The sequence below is a fragment of the Chionomys nivalis genome, chromosome 13 (genome assembly GCF_950005125.1).
Source record: "Chionomys nivalis chromosome 13, mChiNiv1.1, whole genome shotgun sequence".
NCBI classification, from domain to species: Eukaryota; Metazoa; Chordata; class Mammalia; order Rodentia; family Cricetidae; genus Chionomys; species Chionomys nivalis.
Genome location: NC_080098.1, coordinates 40,028,818 through 40,050,848, shown reverse-complemented (window position 1 = coordinate 40,050,848; position 22,031 = coordinate 40,028,818). Strand labels below are relative to the sequence as shown.

Genomic DNA, 22,031 nt, shown 5'->3' with positions numbered 1-22,031 from the left:
CACATGCATACATATGTGTGTTTCCCGTCTTTGAGTTTTGTGTGAGGTTATTTATTGCCTGTGTTTTTGTGTGTGTAATTAATATTCTTGGGTTAGAGATTTCTTTCTAGTACCTTTTGTAGGGCTAGATTTGTGGACAGATATTGTTTAAATTTGACTTTGTCATAAAATATCTTGTTTTTTTTATCTATTGTGATTGAAAATTTTTCTGAGCATAGTAGTCTGGTCTGGCATCTGTGGTCTTTTAGAGTTTGCAAGATGTCCATCCAGGCCCTTCTGACTTTTAGAGTCTCCATTGAGAAGCCAGGTGTAACTTTTTTATGTTACTTGGCCTTTTTTCTCTGCAGCTTTTAATATTCTTTCTTTGTTCTGTGTGTTTAGTGCTTTATTATATGTATAGGAACTTTTTTTCCGGTCCAATTTAATTTGTGTTCTATACGTAAGCTTCTTATATCTTTTTAGGGATGTCCTTCTTTAGGTTAGTAAAACTTTCTTCTATGATATTGTTGACTATATATTTCTGGGCCTTTGAGTTAGGATTCTTCTCTTTCTTCTGTTCCTACTATTCTTAGGTTGGGTCTTCTCCTAGTGTCCCAGTTTTCCTGGGATTTTGTGTTAGGAAATTTTTAGATTAAACATTTTCTTTGACCAATGAATTTATTTTTCCTGTCATGTCTTCAATGTTTGTAGTTCCTGTTTGCTTATCTAGATTTTTCCATTTCCAGATTTCCCTCTGCTTGTGGATTTTTATTTTTGCTTCTATTCCCATTTTCAGGAATTTGGGGTCTTGAACAGTTTCCTTCACCTGTTCATTTTTTTCCCTTGACTTTCTTGTCCTTCTTTAAGGGATTTTCTTTCATTTCCTCTTTAAGGACCTCTGTCATCTTTGTAAAGTTTGTTTTAAGGGTGTTTTCTTGGCAGTTCACCTGCAATGGATTGTTTAGGTCTTAACTGTTTGTTGTAGGATAGCTGTGCTCTGGTGGTGACCCTGTTGTTGATTTTGTTCTTACACTGGTATTTAGTCATCTTGGTTTGGAATGATTATCGGTCTAGGTGCTGGTTCCTGAGTTTGTCTTTGTTTTGGATGGGTGCTTTGTTCCTTGGTTTTTGTTTCCTCTCTGGTTTTCTGCCCTAAGTGGCCAGGAATTCTAATAATGACTAGCAACTCTTTAGCTTCAACAGGGTGTCTCCAGTGGGGATTTCGTGGCCTAAGGGACCTCTGAATTTTGGGTACCAATATTGCCTCTGTGGTTCCAAGTATCTGTGTGGTCTCTAGGTTCTAGATCTTGGGGATTCCTAGTACAGCATGGCTGCCACACAGCAGAAGATTTCCTGGGATATGGAGTTCAGGGGTGAGGTGCTATTGGAGGCTGTTGGGCCAGCTTTAGAGAGTGCTAGCTGGCTGAGGGCAGTGTTTCACCTTGGGTTAAGCAGAAATCTTCTGTTTAAGGTGTTTGCCAGAATATGGAGCCCAGGGGAGGTGCTGCAGTCTGCAATTGTTGGGCAGGCTTTAATAAATGTTAGTGGGCAGGGAATGATGTCTTACCTGGGGTGGCTAGGGCCACCCTGGCCTCTGGTAAAGGAGCCAGAGGTGTGGGGTGGAATATGAAGCCCAGGGGAGAGATACTATATTTAAATATTTTTATTGAATTATTTACCCTCCTTTTCTGCCGAGTGTGCTGAGTTCTATTTCTTACTGTTCTCTGTTAATCAGTTCTCTTTGTGCTAACAGGCTGCATGGGCTATCAACAGTGCTTAATGATTTGTCCAGAGATCTTAGAGTTTAGATGCTATATGAAATACCTATCCGGATTTCCTAGGAGTCAATGGGTCAGATTTTATACAGCAGGATTGCATACTTTGTGTTTTATTGATGCGCTTGTGTTTCTTCAGCTATCAGCTTAGGGTCACAATGCAAACAAAGCTAAGCATTCAGGAGGCAATCAGTATATACTTAATACTTCTCAATAGAACCGTTTTCCCCCTTGCCACTGCTGTGCTCACCTCAGTGTCTAATGACTATGGGTGTGACATGTCACTTACCTTTCCTCTGACAAGCAGGGACAATGGTAAATCTAAGTCCTAAGCTTTCATAATGTTCTGCTAATTCCATATGTAGTGAGTAGCTAAGTGGCCTCTGCACCCTGGACCAAGAGAACAGTGAGTGCAGTGCCACGGCATAGCACAGTATGAAGCAGGTTGGGCATTGCAGGCACCATAGCTCCGCAGATATGAATGTGAGGACCTGCAAGTGCACAGAGAATATCCTGTTCTATTTGTGATAGGAAGAACTACTATGTCCCAGGCATGAGATGAGTGTCTCAGCTCTCCTATCAGGTTAACCGGCTCCTTGGTGCCTGACATAAAGGGGGAAAAAGCATACTTTTCATGGTGCAGCTCACAGGACACTGGTGAGAAGCATTTTGATGAGAGCATCTTCAGCATGGTATGACATCCAGACAATAAGAACGTAGGCCTTGCCAGTCTGCCTCTCCTTTTTATTTGTCATTGTTAGCTTAGTTTTCAAAGTTTCTGGCTAAAGACAGCATTGAAAGTCTGACGATTTCCTGTATCTCTAATTTTTCAAAACCCCATTCATGAGAAAAATATCTGTTTGCAGACAACAAACACATGAAGATCTGTTAAGTATCATTCTCCTGCCTTCGTCAAAAGCAAATTTTTAATCACAATTAATCACTAACTTCCTAACAGAAGTCAAAGGCAGTAAAATATTATTTTGTCAAAAATACTGTTTTGTTTGACATTTTATGTGAACTTTAAAATGTATATATTAGGTCAAACTCTCAAAACAGAAGCACATTTCCCACCTCATGAAGGTCACAGAGTATGCACACAGGCCACCCTGAGGGCAAACCCGTGCACCAGCCTTCCCTCTTGCTCCTTCCATTCCAGAGGACCAACCACCCATGGGGCTGTGTGGCTTAAAGAGAAAAACGGAAGCTATCATTTAAAAAGTGCTACAAGATGTGTCTATGCGGAGAACTGGAGTGAGTCCTTAAGACAAGTGGCGTGTGACCGTCTGTAGGCTGTCCCGGGCAGTACCGCCTAATCCTGTATGCGTGGCTCCATCTGGGAAAGTACTTATCTTGCACTTTTCTTCGGGTTTGGTTTTTTGGGGGCGCTTCTAGCTTTGACGTTCTTCTTAGGACTGGCAGCTTTGGGAACGGGTGGCTTTCCCTTCGGCTTCGGGGGGTTACTGCGACTGGTGCGGCTGGCTGTTCGTTTCTTGTCCTGCACTGTCTTCTGCTGTTCACGGAGCCTCTCTTCCCACTGCTGGGAGGCAATTTGCAGATGTAACTATCAAATACACGTCACCCTTTTATGCAGCGTAACTGATACAAGAACGGACCCAGGAGATTTTGCATTAGCGCGGCCCCACTGTAATATTGCGCCCATTGTTGTGCATTCCCTTAGGTTGGGCACTTAGGCTTCCACGACTGGAAAGATGCAGAGAAGTCTAAATACTCAACTCGTTTCTTTGAAACTCACACAGGTCTTCTCGGCATCATTGTCACAACCAGTAAACATGTACGCAGATGTGATTTGCAGAGGTCCATAGAGCCGCTGAAAGTCCTTGTCAGAATTTAAAGTCCTCCAGCTGTTTCTACAGCTCATGCCCCTTCCTGTGTGCTTTTAATGGCCAGCCTCAGAATAGAGTATCTCTACACAAGAAAGCATTCTAAAATAGTGCTGCCATCACGAAAAAGCAGAAATCTATGTAGCCCTCCTGTAAAGCCGGTTATTTACTACCTTCTAGGAATTACTGTATCCAAAGGAAAACGAAATTAGTGATTCCCCCTTTTTCACTGGATCTTCCAAGCCCCCATGTGCACAATGCTGACCATGCACAGCACTGTGCTCTATATATAGAGGCTGTAACTTTTGTTGTATATATGCCCCTATGGTAAAGTTTAACTAATGTGTTAGGCACAGTAAAAGATAATCATATCAAGAATAAAATTATTGCATCCATTTACTATAATAAAAGTGGTCTCTCTCAAAATGTATTATTTTGTATTGTATTGTTTTGTATTTTTGAACTGTGATTGCCTGCAGGAAGACAAGCAAACAAACAAACTAAAACATGAGACACAGAGAGGTAGATAAAGGAGAGCTATAGTAACTCACTAAAATGCCCAGACCACTGGGGAGTTCGTCATTTTATGGATAATTAAGTTTCCCTGAGAGTAAAAGTTGTGGCAGGTATCTGTGCATGTATGTATGTATGTATGTATGTATGTATGTATGTATGTATGTATGTATTATTTTGGTGTGTATGTACACACATGTGTGAAGCACAGAGGCCAAAGGTTCAATTTCTTTCTCCATTGATTTTTCAATTCTATTTTTGCCTTGGAAACTGGAAATGCAATTCTGTTTTGAATATTCCTTCTCATCACTGTGCACGTACTTGCTGAGTAACTCCCAAGTCTCTGAGAGAGTTTCAGCCCAAGTCTAACACAATGATGTTTAGTTCTATTTTATAGACATGCTCAGTGCTTAGCTGTTTTCTCCCTAAGTTACTTTTAACTTGCTTAAAAATTTTTAAATATCCAAACTGAAAAACTGGACAGGAATGATTTCTTTTTTGAAACTAAAGTATAAATTCTATTTATTTTGAGGACCAAGGTAGATTTAGAAATTCCAAACCAGTTGCCACTTTTAATTGTAGATGATTTTCATCTGGGGCGGGGAGAATATTCTAACTCTAACATAACTATCAATATGGGAGTGATATTACCATTAAAATTATGTATTTACCATAAATGAATTGCTTTTGCTTATGATTATTTAGAGTCATAGCTTACATTATTTTAAATGCAGTCTAGTATGATTAGTCGTGTAAGAGTTTTAGAAGTATTTGCATATCTACAAATATATGTTCATTTCAACACCAGTGAATACTGAATTTTTATTCTGTTTACTTTATTAACTAAGTTGTAATACAATAAAGAAAGAAAAGTGCAGCCACGCAGTGGCAGTGCACGCTTTTAATCTCAGCACTCAGGAGGCAGAGGCAGGCAGATCTCTGTGATCCTGAGGCCAGCCTGGTCTACAAGAGCTCATTCCAGGACAGGCTCCAGAGCTACAGAGAATCCCTGCCTTGGGAAAAAAAAAAAAAAAAAAAAAAAAAAGGAAAATGCCCCACTACAAATGCCTAATTGAACCTGGAAATAACCGGTGCCTTATATTGGTGCCTTATATTAGAGCACACTGCATCAACAGTGAAGTCGGATAACAGTTGCTGATAACAATTCTGAGTAAATTAGGTGTGATTCTCAACTGCAGATTCAAAACACAGGTGCTTTTGCCATTACTGGCTCCTGTGAGAGCTTGGGGAGAAGACATTGTAGAAAAATACCCGGTCTGTAGAATTTTCTTACAGTCATTTCTGCCCCTGCCCGCCATGTTCTTAATTATACTTAATTATACTTACTATGGACCTTCTACTAAGTTGATCTCTCCATTTTTCAACTAAACAATTTTCAAGAAGCATCATCCTAGGGAAGAAAGTAAATTTCTTGGCAATTAAATTTATATTATAAAAGTAAAACACTTACCAATACATAGAATCATACTTGTTTTCAAATAACTCTTATCCCCATAACCTGTATGTCTACTATTAGTAATTTATGGATTTTTCTTGTTCCTATATGTTTTTCTGATCACACTGCATATGTAAACCATTCTTTACATTTCTTTTCATTGTTATAGTTCTTTCCTGGGATGATTAGAAAACACAAAATAAACTATAATCTATATATAGTACAACTATGGATACCCACTTAGCTGTTCTCTGCTTCCATTTGTTTATATCACATCACTCACTCTTACTGTGTTGAATATCCTTGCACAGAATAGTGTACACTGGCTCACTGTTTCCTTTAGATGGGTTCTGAAATTAGAAGGCTGGACCAAACCAGGCTTTTTTTTTTTTTTTTTTTTTTTATGTTTTTAGAGGTGGTACAATTGTTAAGAGAGCCAACTTCTCTTGCAGAGGATCTGAGCTCAGTTCCCAGCACAACACAGAGGCCAATAACCAGCCACTGACTCCAGTTCCAGAAGATGCAATTCCCTCTTCTGCTCCCCATGGGAATGGTACACATATGATGCACGGACATGCATGCGGCAGAACAGCCAGGCACACAATGTAAAAATAAGCAAATCTTTTTTAAAAAAGTTTTCAATAGAGTACCAATTATTTAAAATGTGGCCTCTTTTTCATCTAATTCACTAACATTAAAATACTAATTAAAAGTAGAATCTTCTGCTTATTTGAACTTGGGAAATACAAAAGTAAATTTTAATATTTATTTACTGTTTATACTTATAGAACTTTTCTTCGTAGATTTATGCACACATTTATGTGATGTGTTCTTAACACTTTAACTGGTAATTTTAGGGAATAATATCTCCATTTTCATCATATCCATTACAGAGGCATGCCCTTTTCTATTTGTGTTTGTGACTATTGTGCACAACATTTCATCTAGTCACAATGTGCACTGACATTTTCCCATGTAATTCCTTGCATTGGTTTTGTGCTTATCTTGCATTTTATTCGCCATATTCCTAATCAACCAATTTTGTCCTTTTTGACCATGGGTTTTAAAATGTTCACCGATTTAATGCATTTTAAACGTGCTTCTTAATACAGTGAAAAACAGACTATTTTTCTAAATAAATAAATTTTTAACTAATGCATTTATATGCTACTGTTTTATAACATTTCCATCATAAATTATTCTTTTATTTGTTATAATTGTTTTCAAGGATATCTCCATTAGCTGGGTCTGTTTCTCTCAGGCCATAACTCTTGCTCTTTGGAACTGAGACTGATGGAGGAAGGTTGTAAGTCTGAGGTCTGCCTGGGCTATAGAATGATCTCAAGGTCAGCCTATATGACAGTGTCTTAAAATATAAAGCAAATTGGGGGTTGAAGGCTTAACTATGTAATAGAGAACTTGACTCACTGAGCACTCAAGGCCCTAGGTACACTCCTCAGCACTGAAGATAAATTAAATAAATAATTTCCTTTGCTTTATCTGTATGTTTATCCTTAAACTACATGGTTTCAAAAAGAGTAGGGTTGTTTTTTTTTTTTTTTTTTTTTTTTTTGATTTTCGAGACAGGGTTTCTCCATAGCTTTTGGTTCCTGTCCTAGAACCAGCTCTTCTAGACCAGGCTGGCCTCAAAATCACAGATATCCGCCTGCCTCTGCCTCCCGAGTGCTGGGATTAAAGGCGTGCGCCACCACCGCCTGGCCAAAAAGAGTAGCTTTATGCCAGTTCTGTATCTCTTCATAAGGTAGATCTCTAATTACTTTTAAAATCTTCTTTACAAAAATCCCAGTCATCTGAAAATAATTGCACTGGATGAGTCTACAATCTGCTCATCTGCTCAGAAAGAACTGAATGACTAATAACATAGCATGTCCTCGACTGAACCCTGCTGTGCTACGGCACATATAAACATCATGAAGAGTCGAAGCACTGGCCACTGCTTGAGAGAAACAGTTGTAAGTAGAAAGACAGTTTGAAAGCTAAGAACGTGCAGCCCTATGGCCGGGCAATCAACAACTGATGGAATACACAACTGTGCCTTGAAATTATGACATTTTTAAAAGATGCATTTGCTTTTTAAGTTTAGAGGAATGGAGTCCTAGGCTTTATCAAAAAGCAACATATAAGCATGAATGCCAGAGAATGACAAGTGGGGGGAGGGGGCTTGTTATATAAAAAGGTATGCTTTTCCTAGATAAAATTACTGTAAGTTACGGGTCTGTCATGGGACAAGAACTGAAAAGTTTACCTCTGTATTCTGAAATGTATTGACGTATGAAAAAACAACTAGGGAGAGAACTGAGCAGATGAGCACTCCCCAGTAGAGGGGTGTGTGTGTGTGTGTGTGTGTCTGTGTGTCTGTGTGTGTGTGTTCAACTGTGCTTTGCTTTGTAATGACTGGATTTGACATTATATATTTTCAGATTCAGAAATAACCTTAAAGTTTCTATGTGTGCATGTGTGTGTGCAATGTTCTGTGAAAGGGACTTGAAAGTGTACAGTAGGAAACATGTAGAACTTTAGCCTAGGATGACTGCGAGGTAGCCTCTAAGCACTGGACACGACTTTAAAATTCAGACCTCTTCATGCTCTTACTCAGAATAATTTACTTGTTGCTGTATTTTAAATCACCTAATGGATTCTGAAATAGGCTTTTAAAGGTTCTATTTAAATATTTTTCTAGATTTCTCTCATTCTATTAACTGGAAATTTAGAATAGTCAGATATTGAATAAAATTATATTTAGGAAACACAGCATCCCAAAAGAGACATCTACTAAAATGTTCTTTAAATGACAACTGACATTGTTTTGTTCTTTACAACCATGACAACTAAGTGAGATTCACGCTCCGTGTGCAGTTCCTCTGCTCCCTGGAACCTACCTTGAACGCCACTCATAGCACATGATGAGGACATCTTGATGGGGCAGGATGTGTGGACACTGGCAGGAGGAATTCGTGATGAGGGGGACTTGGGTTCGAGGTATGGGTGAGGAAGACTTGAAGATCTCTTTCACGTCCACCACGGTTGTTACTTCGTTGCAACCACTCCTCTGGATGGCTTTTATTTTGGCATGAATAACTGCAATTTAAAACTCAAGTAACTGTTGTTATCTAAGTCTTTGGGGGAAACCAGGCAGTGCGTTAGGGCCGAATCCAGAGGCTCTCTTAAAGCGCTACTCCTGTAATTATGGTCATGTCCGAGCAGCCCCGGTGCAGTCAGAAAGCCCACACTGCTACATGCAAAGCATCCTATTTTGCCAGCATTCTCTTGAAATTCATGAATCACATCACAAAATGAAAGGGGAAATCAGAAGGCCAGCATTAGCTTGGACTTACAGGTTACCAAAACTTGGATGTAAACATTTTTATCTGTTTTTATTTTCCCTCTTATGAGTTGGAGGATGACCATGTGATCTGATTTGGAAGGCAAGATAAAGCTTGTGTCCCTTCAGTCACTCACCTTATATTTGACTTTCTTTTTACAGAAAAAAACATTAATCATAACTGCCAGGTCCCCACAGAATGCTGGCTTTTCTCTAACCACCAAAAAAATTCTCCTACCGTCCAGGTTGAACTCATTTCTGAATATTTAGACGGCCTGAGACCTAACATGAATTGTTTCCAACTGTAAGGCGTCTTTAAAGCTGCTGTTCTCCATTCATCAATGTCACAAAGTGATGGTGGAGGCCCAGGGCGAGCGGACATGAGATTGGTATTACAGGTGGACTTTCAGGTCATCATCACCTTGGTTGAGTTTTAAGTTTCAGATTCTTTGGATCCTTGCTACTTAGTATTCTAGCAGAGTCCTTGATCAGTCCAACACAAGTCTGTTTTGAATTCCACCCTAGAAAGCTGGCCTAAGGAGGATCCAAATGTGTATCAACTGAGCAGTTCATTGCCAACGGGGAACTAAAATGTGGCACCCCAGAGATAATGGTAGCAGAGGTTAGATAGCTCTGGGTAGACCCAGACAAGGAACAAAGCAGACAAGATTAAGACAACATCTTCATGGAGCACATTTCAAGAAGAAGAAAAAAAAACCCTACTCGGAAAAAAAAATGAAATTTTCTGTTGCTGAGTTGTCCATATTGTTATTTGTGACTCTCAAATCGGACAGCTGAACTAACTGCAGGTTATTTTTCCAGAGTTCTGTATCTCCCTACTTTCTTACATGGTGAATAACTGAAAGCTTCTTACTGATACACAATTTCAGTTAAAATATGAAAACCAAACTGACAAAGAAACTACTTTACCTGTTATTTCTTTGTCCTTGTTATTTTAGGAGAAATAATTTAAAAATTGCAACAAAAGATTAAATAACCCAAGTAGACACTCGATTTGTTTTTATTTTTTCTTCTTTGTGTGTGTGTGTGTGTCACATGTAGGTGGGTGCATGTACGTGCTGGTGCAAGCAATTGAATTGCCTCAGATCTCAAGTACATATTTTAAAAGAACACAACCAAATTTAATTGCAAGTGATGAGAGTAGAATTAAAAATACTTAAAACTTTGAAAATACCATGATTGATTTGTTTTTCCTTTGGAGGAAGTACTAAATGGTTTGTTCAAGTAAAAGAGGAGTGTTAAGTGTCTGTAGCTATTGATGAGGAAAAAGCCACACAGTCAGCTCTTCGTCCTCTGACCTTCAGAAAATCAAATCCTGCTGGGCACCCTCGTCCTTCCTCTAGTGACACAACTGAGAAAGAGAAGAGTGGCCCCCTCCCTGCCACTTTCTGCACAGCAGAAATGGTCACTGAGACCGTTTTTATGTGAGTGATTTATTTTGTTTTTTCTTTGATGTACCCAGAAGAGCAAGAAGCTTTATAGTTGTTGAGAGTTCCAGAAACCATATAATTAACAACCACAGCAGCAAGAAAACCTATCGTTTCTCTTTCCTTGACTAGTACATTGATTCAGCGTGATGTGATTTCAGTGCCTTGGTGTGCCAAGTCCCCAGAGCAAATGGCGTTATCAGAAAACTTACCATAGCTGTAGTTTTTGCTCAGGTATGTTGCCAAAGTTGGCTTCACCTTTTTGCACTTGCACCGATCTAAAAGAGACATAAAATACATGGGAAGTGGGGAAGAGACATCATTCGGGGAAGAAAGCAGGGGGTGCCTAAGGTGGGGACTCACCAGGGCTCAGACGCTTACAGTCAGCATCAAAGGGCCTCTCCTGCATCATCATGTCTGGTGTGATGTCTATCCACTTCACATCTGAAACACAAACAGGGCCGCGGGGTGTAGTCAACGACTGTGTCCCCTAATCCAGACTGCATAAGGGATCCTCAGAGGCTACAAGCCAACACAAACATCCAACACAATAATGTTACCACTGTAAAAAATAATGTGATTGTCACCTACTTTGCTCATGACACTCAGGCTTAAGAAGAAAGTCTGAGTCAAGAATTTGCTGACTCAAGCAGAACTTGATGTGAATGAACATCCACGACACCGACCTGTATCAATCTCACCCACCCCAGCCATCCCAATACTGTTGCTCCAAGTTGACAAGTTGGCGGTTCTCCTAGCAGAAGAACCAGACTATTCCCGCGTTGCCACCTCTAAGTGCAATGCAGAAACAATCTGAAGTTGCATTACCCAAACTAAACATAACTCCCAGGCATTTATGAGATTTAAGCAGTTGTCTAATTTAAATTTTTTTTCTCATATTCTCAATTAGACAGGAGTTTAAAGCAAGGCTCATAAACCACGCCAGCCCCCTTGATTCAAATTCTGGACCGGGTCTCATTTAATAGCTCCGATCTGACTTAGGAGAAGCCTCCATAAAATAATGCAACACTGTCCTCAAGTTTCATTCAAGACGTGAATTCCGAGTGCTCCTTCCAACAAAACCAGTAAAACAGCAGGGGTGGGAAGAGCAGGAAGTGACACAGTGGTCGGATTTGTCAGCGTGCGGCAGTGCTGGGCTCAGTGACCACAACATAGAAACAGAGTGGAGTTTATCCAATTTACAGGGCGACTACATTTACAAACTTTGCTCCTCGCAGGGACTGAGAACTACTATTGCTCTTTGAGAAAGAACTTCCACCCAGCACTAAATGAGTGTGTTAACCACCACATGGTGGGACTGATTCAAGCCTTAGGTAAGGTGAAGGACAGGGGCTTAACACCATCTGTTTGCCTGACAATTGTATCTGCATCTCCCTTAAATAAAAACACCTAAATGATTTGTCCCCCTGTGTCCTTCAGGGAGCTCGGGCACATCTCCCTGCCTTGAGGAATCTCTGCAGAGTAATCTTCCCTACCTTCCACCGTCCTCAAGGCTCAGTGAACAGTGACGGTACAGGAACTGGTCAGCTGTACGTGAGGCCGCCAAGTTCTCACTTGATTGTGTCGACCCCTGGACTCTCTCGACCTCCGGGGTACCTCCTCTTGCCTTACCTTCTGGAAGGTCCGTGACTATAGCCTCGGGAGAGATGCACACTCCGCGGTCATAGACGGGTAGCTCGTCGCAGGCCAGGCTCTCTGGCCAGCTGTGGTTGTACATCTTCATGAGAGGCTCACAGTCGTCGCGTGCGCGCTGGCACACAGACTTGCAGGGCTTAATGGGGTCGTGAAGGAACTCTAGGGTACAGATGGGCGCATACATGGCGCAGAGGAAGAAGCGCAGCACAGAGCTGCAGTTCACATCCACCAGCTCCTCGTACTGCTCGATGGCCAGGATGGCGTTCTCCTGCGTGCTGTGGTGCAGGTGGTTGGGCATCCGGGTGATGTTCCAGGGCATGTGCCGGCACATGGGGATGCGCACAGCCTCGCAGGGCGCGCCCCGCACGCCCAGCGCCAGGCGCAGCCACAGGCACAAAGCCACCAGGATGGAGAGGAGCATGGCACTGTCCTCCCGCGCTGCTGCTGGCAGGAAGGGCCCTTCTCTTCCAGTCCCCCTGCTCTCCCTATCTCTTTACCTAGGAGCAGCAGGTGAGCTTTCCTGCAGGTCCCCACTGATGGATAGTTCTGGGGTTTGGCCACCGATAGCCCCTGGGCGCAGAGAGCACCAGTAGCGCCAGCGTTCAACCTCCAGAGCACCGACCCGCGCCGGAAGCTCCAGTCTCGGATCCTGCAGCTCGGAGCGCAGCCGGACACGGCCATTGCGGGACCCTATTTATCCAGACTCGTCCCCTGACGTGGGCTCAGCTGCCTTGGCAGCTGTGAGCGCAGAGTCGGCTCCCAACTTCGCTGCTCCACCCCCTGCCTCTCGTGCAGAAGCGGTGACATCATCTCTGCCACTGGGCAGTCATTCCCCCAAAGTCCCTCCCTTTTTAGAGTGGCTAATCCCTTTTTCTTCAGATCAAGAAAATGAACATCTTGTATTCAGTCATTTGGGACACTCGGTACAAGACGCTGCAGGAAAGACTTTAAAGAGAGGAAAAAACCCTCTCTTTAAAGAAAAGACTAAGTCGGCCTTAAAGTTTCCCTAAGTATAGAACTGGAGCCACGTGACCCTGCTATCGCCCTTTAATTTAGAAACTTTTGCTTTTCCTTTCCGCTAGGGGGCGAGAGTAGTGAGAGCAGTGTGGACCCTAGAAAGCCCAGCTATGTAGGCTGGAACCAGCACCAAGGGACAGTTTATATAAGCCTCCCCGAGCCCGCCCCCGGTTGTGTGGGGTTTCTTGTTGCTGTTGTTGCCACTGAAGTTCTTCTGTGGCCTCTGGACTTAGTTCTGGCTCAAGTTTTACCAGCCATTTGGTTTGTGCGTGCTCCAGGATCTCAGAACTGCCCGGGGATGCAAGAGCATCCTTGGGTTGGAGAAGTTTCTCTGCTTGCTTGCTTCCTCTAAATACTAATTCCTGAGTCCAATAGGAGTGGAAGCCAGGAGAAAACAGAGCCCACTTGAGACACCACATTTTCCTAATCCAACAGTCGGGTCTTTTGTAAACCATAGACTATTTTCCTTGAGTAAGAATCTACTAGCTTTGGAAAGCAAGTGTACGGGTTGGGTTTACTTTCTCTCTTATTTGCATGAGAAAGGCAGCAAGGTCAACACTGGTCTCACTATTCCCAGAAAAGAGGTGTTTCTTATGCAAGCTTCTGTCAAATGTCTGCCAGTCAAACAGCAAGGGTTCTGGTGTAAATTTGCTAGACCCACGAACAAGAAGAAAACATGGTTCCTGGATCTTAATTTTTAAAGCTGTGGTTGAGCTTGAAATCCATGCTTAAGGACTTTCTTTTGCGTCTTCAAAACTGAAACTCGTTAAGTTAGCTTAGCCGTAAATCTGGCTGAGGATTAAAACAGCTAGGCAAAATGGAGCAAAACAAAACACAACCACTTTTGTCCTCTTTATTGGGTAAGGTGTGGGGACAAGTACTTTCAAAACATTAATTCACCTTAGCATTCTGACACTATTTGGAAGCTGCCACAACGTTCCTTCAGGCCAATTGAAATAGGTATTCTGGTTTCCTACAGAATGGGTCTCTAGTTCCAAAGATGCCAAACCATGCCAGGAAAATATCAACTAGAGAGGGTGGCCCAAACAATATCTCAAGACTTTTCCAGTGGTGAAATCCCAAGTTTAAACCCCTCACTGAGCTACCAAATTTTCATGTTAACTTCCTAATGGAAGCAAGAGACTCAGGACTTCTCACCACTTTCTCTGAGCTGTCAGGGGACAGCACCCTTGGGGAGGGCTCACTCTTAGGCAGCTAAATCGAACTTGTTACATATTTAACTATGCAGGCATCTCACCACCTCACCTCAAGGTTTCATGGGCTTCCCTGATGTTATCTGATTGCCTATTCTTTAATAAAGAGAGACCAGGAATGTAGTTCAGAGGTAGAATACTTACAGAGCATGGGCGAGGCCCCAGGTTCATCCCAACCCGGAAAGAACAAGAAGAGATGTTAAGACAGGTGTTTCGGGCAGAGGGATAGAGACAGATCTTACTGATGAGCTCACCCCTAGTTCACACTCAGCCTGGGGGAAGCTGTTGTCAGTGCTGCCTGCAACCCTATCAGGCCAACTGACAGTCTGTCGCTTGTGTTTTCTAGACTGTGTAACAGAGTGAAGGGGCTCAGGACACTGTCAAATGTTCTTCCTATTTTCCTGCCCTCCAAAAAGGCTGTGTGTGATTCTAGTTCTAGTGCTAAAGCCATTGTTCTCCAGCTGAGTGCTTCTCTGGGGTGACTCCCTGCTGGTCCCTCTGTGCTCCCTTCTCTTCCCTCCTAAATGCCTGCTGCTCTCAGGATTTTGCCCTCAGACCCTTTTTCACTCCTAACTCCCCACCCTACCAGGTTTCCTGAACCTGGTACTTCTGAATCTCAGGACTGCAGAGTTCTTTGCAAATGTCCCCTGGAGACGGAGACGGGGAGGCAGGAACCATCTTCCCAGCCACCTCAAGTCGCAGGAAGCCCTCTGATGGGGAACCTCTTTCAGCCAAGGGCTTTTCAAAGGCTGGACCAGATTGAGGCTTGACTTTGGATACCAAAAAGCCGAGGTCCCGCCCTCTCGACCCTCTCTTCCCACACTCCACACCCGGATGTTGGACCCCTCCCCCCTTTCCTGTTTTGTGAGTTCCCTTTTAATAGAGAAAAACCTTAGTATACCCTATTTGAAGCTAATGTGGGATTATTTAATTCGCACCCTCCCCCCCCCCCATTTGACGCATTTGCTTTATCTAGTGCCCAAGTGGGAAAGTGTTCACGTTTACCCGGGACCATGCTGGTTTGCCAGCCTGGTTTGCCTCACCTGCTGGGGGGACCCATCTGGGGAGGGCTCACTCTTAGGCAGCCCTAACTCAGGAACACTCTCAACCACTTCCTACTCACTCACTCCTCAACATATTTACTATTCAGTGCAAATGTAAATCAAACTGTAAAGCAAGGGCCTTTAAAAGAAAACGGTCTCCTCACAACTTGATTGTATAATCTTAACCCTAAAATTACTTAAACACAAACCGAATTTGTTCACACAGATTTAAACCCTAAGATACACAAACCTCTAGACTCGAACTGAATTTTGAGTTCGAGGCAATGTAAAGGCCTCGAGACTGGGAATTGCCCCGCGACCACTTAGTGTCATTTCTTCAGGACCCATCACGACACTTAAAATTTGTTTTAAAAAACAAAACAAAACAACAACAACAACAACAAAATAGGTCACAGTTTTGCCATAAACAAATTACAGAGGCCAGAGAAAGTGCTGCACCTCTGCTTTCCTCCTGGACCCAGTAAAATCGCCCCACTGAGGCTTTGCAGGTCGAATGCTGCAGCCCTTGGAGAAATGTGTCCCTGCTCAGCTCCTTCCCGCTTCTCCGCCCCAAACCTTTTAAATCTCAATGCCCTTCAGGATGCTAGTGGCAACACAGCCGCTGCGTTTCCTGTTGGCAGCAGAGAGCAGTGAAAACAAGCTTTAGAAAGCAGCCGCCAGGGCAGAAAGAGCTCCTGGGCGATTCACGCGGCTTTCCCAGGCCGGCTCTGAGCCTCTCGAACGGAAAAGCGGGAGAGGCCACCGCTCCCGAGCCCGGCGTCCAGGAGCTCACCTTCTGCCCAGCGCGTAGAGAACGCGCAGCGCACCCACGCCCGGCCTCCGCGCTCTCGGGCTCGGCTGACCCCGGGGCGGCTGATCGTGATGCACGCACACGCTCCCCGCCGGGTGGTCCGGGGGCCTCGGAGCACCTGGCTGCTGGGTGGCCTCTGGGTCTGGGCGCTGTGCGGCCTGTGCGGCCTGGGGACAGCAGGCTCACCGGGGACCCCGCAGCCTTGCCAGGCGCCCCAGCAGTGGGAGGGACGCCAGGTTCTGTACCAGCAGAGCAGCGGGCACAACAGCCGCGCCCTGCTGTCCTACGATGGGCTCAACCAGCGCGTGCGGGTGCTGGACGAGAGGAAGGCGCTGATCCCCTGCAAGAGGTAGGCGGCCTGGAAGGGCATGGCGGCGGCCAGGGGAAGCCAGGTCAAAGCGCTTGGCACCCCAGCTAGACCTCCAGCCGCGACTGGCTCCTCCCGACCCCCAAGAACTTTACAGGGGCTCTTGGGGGCGGCCATGCAGAGGCAGGCAAAGAAAGGATTCACCAAGGGCTGGATGGAACAGCCAGACACCCAAGTTAGCCCCAAGTCTTCACTGCTGAGTCAGTTTCCTGGTACCTGGAGCCCCCTGCAGCCTAGGGCGTGTTTTGTCTAGAAGTCGCCTTCAAGGGAGACACAAAGTATGCTCTAACAATTTTGTTTACGATTACAAAACTGTGTGTATGTGTGTGTGTGTGTGTCTGTCTGTCTGTCTGTCCGCATGTCCGTGTCCGGGTGGAGGCCAAGGGACAACTTACCAAGTCAGTTTTATCCCTCCTTCCACCATGTGGCTCATAGGACAACACTGTTAAAGGAGGGGGTAAATGATTTCTAAAAGTCGTATACAAACTCCTTACCCCATATCAATATTAACATTTTTGTTTAAACCTTGAGGATTTTATCTTTTGGGAAAACTAGTTAAAACTCCCATTAGAGCAAGGGAATGTTACTTTAAAACTACCATTAGATACATGTATTAATACATGTTAATTAGGGTGCTAAACCTCTCATTAGAGCATATGTACTGACTGCCACCTTAAAACTTCCGTTAGAGCATATGTACTCAATGCCCCCTTAAATTCCAACTAGACACAAGTACTAACATCCGAATCCTCCTTTCACCTATCCTCTTCTCTTGTCAATTTTTTAGTTGTTCCCTGTTTTTAATGCCCACGCCAACTGCATAATGGGAGGGCATTTTATCACACACATGCTCATATACACACATGTGCACATGCACACAAAGACACGATTGACGGTGAGTGTATCTTTCCATTTTGTGATGACAGACGACACACTTTTCCTGGGACGTCACCTTCTTTCTGGCTCCTTTAAGGCCCAGTTTCTAATTTAAGATCGCCACCTGTCTCCCTGCCCCCACCCTCTGCTGTCTCCCAGCGTGCTTCATGTGGCATTTGTGCCACAGGGAGATAAGACACATGACCACGGTGGAAGGCTGCAGTGGGCAGTACGACTGGTGGTAAATGGGAACCATTCGTTTCTAGCACAAAACAAAGCTTAAGAAAACCATTTCACCTAGAATCACTTGCCACTGAAGTGTTTGTTGGGCTTCTTGACTATAAATAGGGAAAAGTCAGAACCTTCCAAACCATCTACTTAGAGTACAAGACCATACATTACCAAGTCAGGAAACCCACCTTACTCTTGAATTCTACTTTTGAGAATTCAATCAATCATGGACAGAACATATGTGGAATCACTTTGCATGTACTGAGCACATGCATGCTATTTTTGTCTTTGTTCTTTAAACAATATAAAGCCAACTTGCATAGCATCTTATATTTGTTATTGGAAGCAACTGAGAATATATGGAAGGGTATTTGTAAGCTGCATGCAATTTTTTGTCATTCCTAGATCAAGGGCATGAGCATCCATAGATTTTGGTATCTACAGAGACCCTGGTTTCAGTCCTCCTTGGATATAGAGGGACAGCTTTACTTCCGTGTCTGGAAGGCATGACACAGCAGTGTCTTTATGAAAGAATCAGAATGTGTGCAAAGACTTTCAAGAACCATGAATGTTTTTCATTGGGTCTTGACAGACATAATAATATCCATCATCTGAGTGTGTCATATAGTGTAGTAGTTCTGAAACTTGGTCTGTTTTTATGTAATTTTGTTTAACTGTCCACAGATCACAGGGTAGATTTTATGATTTCCATTTTCCATAGAGATGCTAAGACCTAGGGAGCTTGGCAGACTTCCCTTCTATCACACAACTGAGGCTTATGAAAGTGGTACAGATTCTGACATCTGTGATATACTAAGTTCACATTCCTTCATCCACTCTTCATCCAGGAAGCTTTCGTTCATAGCAGACACCATTTCAATTATCAAGGGAGTGGGCCTTGATTTTAAGGGAGCTAATTAGTCCGAGGGAGCTAATAGTCTCAAAAATTCGTTATCATTGTGTGGTAAGATGAAGGATTGATTAAGAGAGGTGTGATGAAGACAGCTACCATGGCACAGAACCGGGACTTTCAGAGAAGGCAGTGTCCCAGTTTAATGGTCCCCTAAAACCTAAGTGAATCCACCAGAGCGACATGCAGAAACTATTTGTAAGGGTGACATCAGTATATGTGTACTCTAGGCTCAGTATGTTGTCATCTGGGAGTTTTCAAGCAGGGTTAAGCATATTTTGAGAATAGCAGCCAAGTCACTCTGAGAGATGAAGGTACGGGGTATGGAGAGAGGTCGTACTGAAGGAGTTTGAACAATGGGACTTCATCATTAGGTGAATGAAGATCACCAGATACATGAATGAGATTTCATCCTGAAGAGGTTTAAAAAAACAGAGCAGCGTGGAGTGAGTGGAGAAGCTGAAACCCAAGGGATTTCTGGTGGTTTCTGAGGTAGGGACACTGGACACAGGGCTGCATTGTGGAAGTGTTGAAGAGGTAATGAAGTATGAGCGGTCAGAGGTAGCAGGATGTGAAGGGAAAGGCAGGAGTCAAACCAGTTGCCACTACTGGCACCTAAAACGAACTGTACTGGTGGCACGGAACAGGGCTTGCTCTCTCCACCTCGAGTGAGGGTGGGGCACTACTCCTTAACTGCATCCATGGAGACTGTACAGTGGTTATCTGTTGGTGAGTAGACATGAAGAACATGGGCTGGAATGACCAGAGTTCACTGCTGATGCTAAGCAGTGTGACCAAGAAAAGATGAGGGGTCATTCTTACCCAAGGAGTATTTTTTAACTAGTTAAGAAATTTGGCTATATAATCCCGTAGACCTAGGCCGGATTCTAGTTCCTGAAAGTGGGCTTTTGTAAATTAATGTAGTTTTATGGGACTTGGTTTATTCTTTTATAGAATAGGGATCTTATAGAAACTGATTTATCAGAAGGCTGTGATGATTCCCTCGGTAAGCTGAAGTATATAAAGCACATAGTACATTGTCTCATCTCATAGCACAGAGGTGTGCAGTGAGTGGTTTGCTCACCATCCACCATCATCATCGTTGTGAATCTAGTTTTCCATATGCTAAAGACTCACTGCCAGCCGCTCTGAACATATACACATGATTTAGCAACACACCAAGTACCCTCTCTCTGGGAACTGACTCAGTACAAAGACTCAAATGCTAAACTATATTTCAAAAAGTTTTAGAGCTGGCACAAAGAACAGTCATTTCAAATCCACAGAGATAGACTAGATCATTCTCTCCTTTTATTCAAAACTATGTGATGAGCCAAATACAAGCAGGAGATGAGCAAAGAGTTGGAGCAAACACATGAGCAAAAGCCTGGTGGTTGTTTTAGGCTCAGTTTTCATGTACAACAGTGAGATTTTCACTACAAATAAATGTTTCATCACAGAATAATATTTACCAATTATCTTGCTGTGTGGGCTAGTTTTTTGTCTACTTGAAACAAGCTGATCTCATTTGGGAAGAGGAAAACTTAACTGACTGACTGGTGAGGAGTTTTCTTGATTGATGATTGATGTGGGAGGACCCAGCGCACTGGGGGCAGCACCATGCCTGGGCAGGTGATTTTGGGTGATATAATGTTGGATTGAGAAAACCATGGGGAGCAAGCCAGTAATCAGTTTCTTCTGCTTGAGTTCCTGGTTTGGGGCCCCTTCCTTGAGTTCCTGTCCTTATTTTGATGATGAGTTATAAAATGTGAGATCAAACAATCCTTTTCTCCCCAAGTTGCTTTCAGTCATGCTGTTTTATCATAGCCAGAGAAGGCTTAACTAAGAAATTTATACAAGGAGGAGGGTATTGCTGAGACCAACCTGACCATATGTTTTTGGAGGACTGTGCTAGCATTTTTCGGGTACTCAGAGCTTGATGAGCTGATGTGGAACCTGAGAGCACAGTGTGCAGAGCAGTGTAGACAATGAAGGCCTGGCTTGTGATGTTTTTAGAGGAAAGTTTGAGAGTCCCTTATAGACTCAAAGGCTGTTCAGCATTTTGAATTAATAGCAAACTAACGTGGAGCCTTTGCTTTGCTGGTACAATTGATGATGAGCAGCTGAGGCTGAAGAATCAGCTGTGATGAAGAAGAGACCAGCATCTTTGAGACAAGATTTTCTGGGAAGTGTTTCCACAAGTTCAGCACACAGAAGCAGTGGTCTAGAAAAGCCAAGGTTTTACCCCATGCTGGCCACTTAACTGGTGATGGATAACGTCTCTCAGGCTTTACTGGTTGTGAAGGCATGAAGAGGTCATGGGGAGAAGTTAAGGCTTGGCCCTCTGAGAGGCCAGGAAAGACCACCGGTGAAGGTTCGGGTCCAGTTACAGTAGAAGCTCCAGGATTAAAGAGATAGTGGAGAAAAGCTGAGACTTGGCAGCATGTAGCAGGGTCAGAGTTCTTGAAGAGTTGGTGAAGTGCCCACTTGCAGCAGTATTTTGGAGCTATCAGTACCCTGGGGGAGGATGCTAAGAACAGCTGCAGCTGTTGAGTGGAGGCCGCCTGAACCTATGAGACATGTGTGCTGCCCATGGTAGAGGTAGTGATGTGGAGCCCTTGGGGGAGCCCAGGAAATCCTGAAAATTGTGTTCACACTGAGCTTTTTACACCATTGGACTTCAGTTTTGCTTTAATCTGTTGTAACTGTGCCCTGGCTTTCCCTTTCTGAAATAAGGTGGGGTTTTGTTCATTTGTTTGTTTTGGTTTTTTGTTTTTGTTTTTAGCTCAAAGTTTGGAGTTTTACTGGCTTTGGAATTTTAGAGACAAGATATTTTAGAAAGACTTGGAACTTAGGGTTTTTTAATATTTTAAAAACAACCAGCCTTCTCAATTGTGTGAATTTTTGAATTGTGGGACTTTTAAAAGTTGGGATGTTTTATATTATAATGTTAACATTAACATGACATCTTGGGGACAAATGAGAAAAGTTGTAATTGAATAGTGGTGTGTTGTGTGTTGTTGACAAGTGTCAATTGTGCTAGCTAGGTTTTCTCAACACAAGATAAAGTCATTCTAGAAGAGGGAACCTCAGTTGATAAAAATGCCTCCCCCCACACCAAACTGGCCTGTGGGGAAGTCTGTGGGACATTCTCTCGATTTAATTATTGATATAGGAGGGCTCAGACCACTAGAGGCTGAGCAACCCCTGGGCAGGCAGTCCTGGGTGGAACAAGAAAGTGGGCGAGGGAGCAAAACAAATGGCCTCTGCTCCACTTCTCGCTTCTAGGTTCCTGCCCTCAGTTCCTGCACTGACTTCCCTGGATGATGCAAGTTGCGAGCTGAAAGAAACCCTTCCCTGCCCACGTTGCCTTTGGCCACTGTGTTTTTTTACAGCGACACAATTCCAGCTAAGATACCGGTGGCGTTGAAGGGGAAACCGTCTCTTTTTACAGTTGTGGTGCCTCTGGGTCTCCCCGTTATTCCATCTGCTGGTCTAGACTCCTCCCACTCTGAACAGAACACAGGTTGGCACCATTCAAACCTGAG

At 43.5% G+C, this 22,031-nt stretch overlaps 2 protein-coding genes across 2 annotated transcripts in view; one reads left to right on the top strand and one right to left on the bottom strand.

Moving 5' to 3' along the window:
- Positions 1-2,497: 2,497 nt before the first annotated feature.
- Sfrp4 (secreted frizzled related protein 4) lies at positions 2,498-13,946 on the bottom strand. Its single transcript, XM_057787610.1, has 6 exons — positions 11,991-13,946; positions 10,722-10,802; positions 10,571-10,636; positions 8,468-8,666; positions 5,459-5,522; positions 2,498-3,294 (listed from the first exon to the last, which is right to left on the bottom strand). The coding sequence occupies exons 1-6, from the start codon at positions 12,433-12,435 to the stop codon at positions 3,103-3,105; spliced, it is 1,047 nt and encodes a 348-aa protein (XP_057643593.1). The 5' UTR covers positions 12,436-13,946; the 3' UTR covers positions 2,498-3,102.
- A 1,971-nt stretch (positions 13,947-15,917) lies between these two features.
- Epdr1 (ependymin related 1) overlaps positions 15,918-22,031 on the top strand; it is a 31,332-nt gene continuing 25,218 nt past the window's right edge. The window contains exon 1 of the mRNA XM_057786892.1: positions 15,918-16,448. Coding sequence (XP_057642875.1) covers positions 16,171-16,448 — 278 coding nt within the window. The 5' untranslated portion in view covers positions 15,918-16,170. The remainder of the gene's footprint in view (positions 16,449-22,031) is intronic.

Bases quoted from the DNA above. Each gene is read 5' to 3' on its own strand.
- Sfrp4 (XM_057787610.1), bottom strand. From the start codon at position 12,435: ATGCTCCTCTCCATCCTGGTGGCTTTGTGCCTGTGGCTGCGCCTGGCG. The intron at 5,523-8,467 runs GTAGGTTCCAGG...TTTCTTCCCTAG, and splicing joins TGCTATGAGTGGCGTTCAAG to GATGATGCTTCTTGAAAATT. The intron at 3,295-5,458 runs GTAAGTATAATT...ATTGCCTCCCAG, and splicing joins AACTTAGTAGAAGGTCCATA to CAGTGGGAAGAGAGGCTCCG.